General features: G+C 37.3%; 1 protein-coding gene across 1 annotated transcript; it reads left to right on the plus strand.

Annotated features, from left to right (window-relative positions):
* Window positions 1-2,637: 2,637 nt before the first annotated feature.
* On the plus strand, window positions 2,638-3,359 carry LOC308365194 (gamma-crystallin M1-like; the record flags this gene model as incomplete). The annotated part of the gene is made up of 2 exons (XM_080838549.1): window positions 2,638-2,895; window positions 3,084-3,359. The coding sequence occupies 2 exons, from the start codon at window positions 2,638-2,640 to the stop codon at window positions 3,357-3,359; spliced, it is 534 nt and encodes a 177-aa protein (XP_080694675.1).
* Window positions 3,360-5,884: the final 2,525 nt, after the last annotated feature.

Below are 5,884 nucleotides of genomic sequence, written 5' to 3' on the forward strand. Positions count from 1 at the left end.
CCATTCTTTACCTGCTTGTACTGTAAATAAATTAAATGTCTTTGAAATTTTCATAGATCTTTCTTTGACCAAAACAGCAGTCATGAAGTTCTCTACTTACAGTATGTCTACATTATAGAGGACTCAACCAAAAAATCCCCTTATGTGTTCCACATAAGTCATATAGTGTATCTGTCAGTTTAGACACAGAACATTTTGAACATTATGAACATTATGTATAATTAGTTAATCAGTCCAGGATATTCGATTTGTGAAATATTTGTCATCAAGGACAGTTCTGCAAAATACACCAAATAAACATTATCTCCCCTTACATCCCTTAAACATACAATGTTAATTTTCAAAGTAGTAAATTCAAATGGTTTCTATATAAATTTTGAAACCCAAGACATTCACTTCAATGCCAGCAGCAACACTAAATGTTTCAAATATGAAAGAGTAAACAGTTCTCAAAACATCATTGCAAAGTTATTGCCTCAAAAGTTAAATGCTAACATGCTTAGAAATGTTCTTATTAAGACCTTCTGTTTTGTGGTTATTTTTTAGTTGATTTAATTCTCAATTTTAGTCTCAGTCCATACATCAGTTTCAGTTAAAAGGCTTCCCTTATGCCCTACATACTTAATGATCCTCTTGAGTGACCAATTAGTTCTTTCTAATTCATTCTAATAATTCAAATTTTACAGTATCAAACCATTTTTATAATTAATTATTATATATAATTATAATTAATTATTATATATAATTATAAAAGCATATGATTATTATCATTTTACAAATTATCACTTGTACAGAGAGACTGGAGTTTCAAATCTACTATATATCAATATTATATATTATCAGTAAAATTATTATTATATCATGCTTGAGCAACATTAATTACATTAATTTTCTCAGAAATAGTTATTTTGTAATATAGCATAGAATGCTGTGCATTTGTTATGGTTTGCTGTGATCAACTCAGTTTTTGAATCCAATATTTTAGGAGTCGAGTAGTATGACTTACTATTGCAAATACCAGTCAATTATCAACCTTTAAGCTGTAATCATATACACTGAGTAATACAAATCTTTCAGAAACTAATCCTATTACAGATTCACACTTTTTGTGACTTTATCCACAGATACATCTCAATTGTCTTGATTTATGAAATCCAGGTCCTATATATTCTGATTTTCACATTGTTCAATATTTGGCTGTCCAATATTTTAGGAGTCGAGTAGTACTCCTAATGACTTACAATTGCAAATACCAGTCAAATAACAACCTTTAAGCTGTAATCATATACACTGAGTAATAAAGATCTTTCAGAAACTAATCCTATTACAGATTCACACTTTCTGTGACTTTATCCACAGATACATTTCAATTGTCTTGATTCATGAAATCCAGGTCCTATATTCTGATTTTCACATTGTTCAATATTTGGCTGTCCAATATTTTAGGAGTCGAGTAGTACTCCTAATGATTTACAATTGCACATACCAGTCAATTAACAACCCCTAAGGTGTAATCATATACACTGAGTAATACAATTCTTTCAGAAACAAATCCTATTACAGATTGGCACTTTCTGTGACTTTATCCACTGATACATCTCAATTGTCTTGATTTATGAAATCCAGGTCCTATATATTCTGATTTTCACATTGTTCAATATTTGGTGAAAAAATTACTTTTGAGAAGCAAAGTTAAAGAAAACGTCTCTTCAGAATGTAACAGCACTGTGATAATGTGACCACTTTAAAGGTATGGTATTGTCAAATTTAAGTGAAATAATAGGCCCTGGAAATACAAATGCATGTATGTAAAATTCACTGCCTATGTTGAAACAAAAATATATTGACTAGACAAAAAAATATGCTGTAGGTGAATTGAGAGGATCCACTGTGCACAGCTCTGTACATATAAACTCCAAATGATGTGCCCACCGTGTAATACACCTCACAGGTATCATATACCTGCAGAGCTTTTCATTATTTGCATTGACAGGACTTTGATAAGTTACAAAATAAGTCTCTATCCTGGCCACTTAACTCTAACAGGAAACAGGGATTGGCAGAGCAGATTTTTACACTGGTGTTAGTAAGAGAAATTCATAAATGATACTATTTGACCACACATATTACCCCATCCTTGCAAATGAGATGGTATTGGTTGCCTGCTTAGTAGCCTTTATGGCAGAGATGACTAATCAGGTAGAGAGAACATTCTGATCATGCAAAACAACAGTTCTGCTTATATTGTCATGGACAATGGACATAAATGCTGCCAGAAATGTATGGATGCCCACCATTGTTCTCCTCACTAGGTCCATTCAGCAGAAGACCATACTGCAACTTCATCAGCTTTCGCTATTTGAATAACAACACAAGTTGGCCCCCAGGTTTTTGTATAAAAACAGTGCACCAACACAGGGTCAGCACACCAACACCGAAGCTCACTAAACCACCAACATGGGCAAGGTACAAGTCTGTCTTCAAATTAGTCATTGATAAATTACAATTTGTTTTAAAGAATGCTTTCCAGTGTAAATCCAGCTGTACTGTTCAGCTATATTTGAATTTCTTTGCTAGTGTTAGAGTCTATAACTTACAAAGGTGTTGATGTTGATCATCCTGTGCTTGTTCCCTTTGATGCAGATCACCTTTTACGAGGAGAAGAACTTCCAGGGGCGCTCTTATGAGTGCATGAGCGACTGTCCCGACATGTCCTCCTACCTCAGCCGCTGCCAGTCCTGCAGGGTGGAGAGCGGCTGCTTCATGGTGTACGAGCGTTCCAGCTTCATGGGAAACCAGTTCTTCATGAAGAGGGGCGAGTACAATGACATGCAGCGCATGCAGAGCATGGGCATGATGTTCGACAACATCAGGTCCTGCCGTATGATCCCTCATGTAAGTGGCCAAAATCCATTCTATTCAAATTTGAAGTTTGAAAATACTACATGATGTGATCACTTTCATAAATGTGAATGTGTTGAACTAGAAGCAGTGGGACGCCTGCTAGCTACTTATGTATGGAAACACATGCACAGATAAACAGACAGCAACCTGAAGTTCATATTGTTTCATTACTTTTACAGCATAGAGGCCAGTTCAGAATGAAGATCTACGAGAGGGAGAGCTACGGTGGTCAGAGTATGGAGCTGATGGATGACTGTGACTCCATCATGGATCGCTACCGTATGTCTGACTGCCAGTCCTGCAACGTGATGGATGGCCACTGGCTCATGTATGAGCAGCCCCACTTCAGAGGCAGGATGATGTACATGAAGCCTGGAGAGTACAGGAGCTTCAGGGACCAGGGCTTCAGCAACACCAGATTCATGAGCATGAGGCGCATCACTGACATGTGTTAGTTTCTGTTTCAAACAACTCATTTGTACAAAACAGCCACAATAAACTAAAAACATTCTTGTAAGACAGACATGGAGTTGTGTTTTAATATTCTACAATGTAGGCCTGGGGTGAACAAATGGATGTGCTTTCAAATGTCTTTTTGAAGTTGTCACAGTCCATTATACATTTAGCATTTCTCTAACAGTGGTGAACACTAGGTATAGACACTATTGTATCTAGTAAAGTGTATACTGTATGTGGGGAGTAGGGCAATCCCTCTATAGTTCAAATAGTTGCCAAGATCATATTTCTTAGGGATCTTGATGATAAAGCCCTCTTTTCAATTTGACGGCACTCCTTCTTCCTAGATCTTTCTAGAAGGTGGGTATATCAGATCCACAGTGGTGTCTCTTTGTGCTTCTGCAGGGATGTTATCTGGTCCTACAGCCTTCAATAGCTTTTGCACAACCTTTTTTTTTTTTAAATCTCTCACAGCAGTTCATATCTGCTGGGTTTGGGGGTGTAGGGTCTGTTAAGTAGTTTCTCAAAATGTTCCACCCATTTGTTGAGTTGATCTCGTTGGCTATTATAATGTTATAATGAAGCTTCTTTATCTTTCTCTGGTCTTTCTACCTTGCTTGACTTACCTGATATCTTTCTGGTATTGTACAAACGCTTCTGATATCTTGTTGCCACTGCCTGAAGCTTTCTTTGCTTCTTCTACATTTACATTTACATTTTCATTTACATTTAGATGGATACTTTATTAATCCCGAGGGAAATTGACTCAGTTTCACTTTAGAAATTTAGCAGACACTTTTATCCAAAGTGAGGTACAAAGGAGAGAACAATCAAACTACAAGCGATACAGACTTAGCGCAACAATAAATACTACTTTACATAAGGAATAAAAAGCGCAGGAACGTAACTTCTGTAAGTACTAGTTAGAGGAGATAACATTAAAGGAAAGAATAGGAGAGGTAGAGGAAGGAAGAGGAAGTGCAAGATAGGAAAGGAGGTGCTCTCTGAAGGGTATAAACTGTGAGCTTATACAGATATGATCTCTTTGTGATTGGTGTCTGGTGTCTGGTGATTTACCCATATTGCTTTGTGGATCTTCTTGTGGGGGGAAATGTTGACTCCAATGACAAGTTTGTTAAAGGCACAAATGTCTATAAACATCTCTCTGTTCTCACTCATTTTTCACGGATGTGTTCCCATCAACTCTTTGCATCAGATGTTGCTACTGAGCAACTACTGTAGTTTACTTTAACACCACTGTAAATACCAGTCGCGCTCTGAGACCCCCTAATGGACAGTGGAACATGTGTATTTGTTGACAAGCTGAAGGCTATGGAACCAGCGGCAGACAACGGCAGAAGACACACGTATACTGAAGAGGTAGATTCATATCACAAGATTTTACACAAATATGAATGCATAGTTTTATTTATTTTGTCATCGGAGATGAAGGCCAACATAACCAAAGATAACAAAAATGATTGACACATTTAAGTTTAGCTGAAATACTGCTTGCTTTTTCAGCCTACTGTAAATTCATTGTTTTCTAAGGGTTTGGATGTGGATTGTGTGTAATCAAATAAAATGTTGTTGGTGACATGCTTAGTATTCATTGGACAGAGTAATTTATTACAAGCAAGCTGAGTTTAGTTTGAGTTGAATTTGACGTAGACTTTTTAACGTCAGAAATGTATTTTGTTTTTAGCCTGAGACAGGACTGAGGTTGATGACTTTAGACATCTGTAATAACATTGGCAGGGATGTTTATAATAAAACCAGCGAGTCTACAACTTTCCTAACACAGCCAAACATCAAGCAAGTGCAGCACAAGACAGCTAATAACGTATTACTGACTAGTCCAACAGAAAGAAGGCCAGCTGGGCATCTGACTTGCATCTTTTGTCTCTTTTAGCTCTCGCCAATGAGTAAAAGCCAGTTATAAGCTGCTGTCTGTAAAGCTCTTCTTTGGCTGAGACTGGTAACAATTGCCCACTGTTATCACAATATCCAGCCTCCCATTCAAACTGTCTTAAAGACAAGCACTCTTTCACTTACCCTCTACGACTGCCATTGAGGGAATCCTTACCACCAAGTGTTCTCCCCAAATAGGCTTCCAAACCCTTGATCTGACATCTGGGGATGAGTGTGCAAACTGTTCACTTCAAAAAGCCTCACACCCCATCATGCATTACAGTGAGTACTTATAGAATGTCCATGTGACTTACATATAATGTCATGGAGATGGAGCTGGGAAGAGAGAAACAATTGGACTGGGGGGCTGGTGTTCCCACATCAAAACCAAACTTTTTATTGTAAGCACGATACAAGCTAACTGACCTTTCATATGACTTTTCATAGGTAGGTGGAAGTGGTGTTATATAAGGGCTCTCAGCAGTATATTGAACAATAGCTGTAGTTGGATGAGGAGATGAACTCCCAGCACTACTGCACTCAAACACTGCAGGTAAACTGACTCATCTGTGGAGTGTGTTGGCGACAGTAGTATGAATGGAGGATATAACAA

This window comes from Sprattus sprattus (assembly GCF_963457725.1).
Source record: "Sprattus sprattus genome assembly, chromosome: 5".
NCBI lineage: Eukaryota > Metazoa > Chordata > Actinopteri > Clupeiformes > Clupeidae > Sprattus > Sprattus sprattus.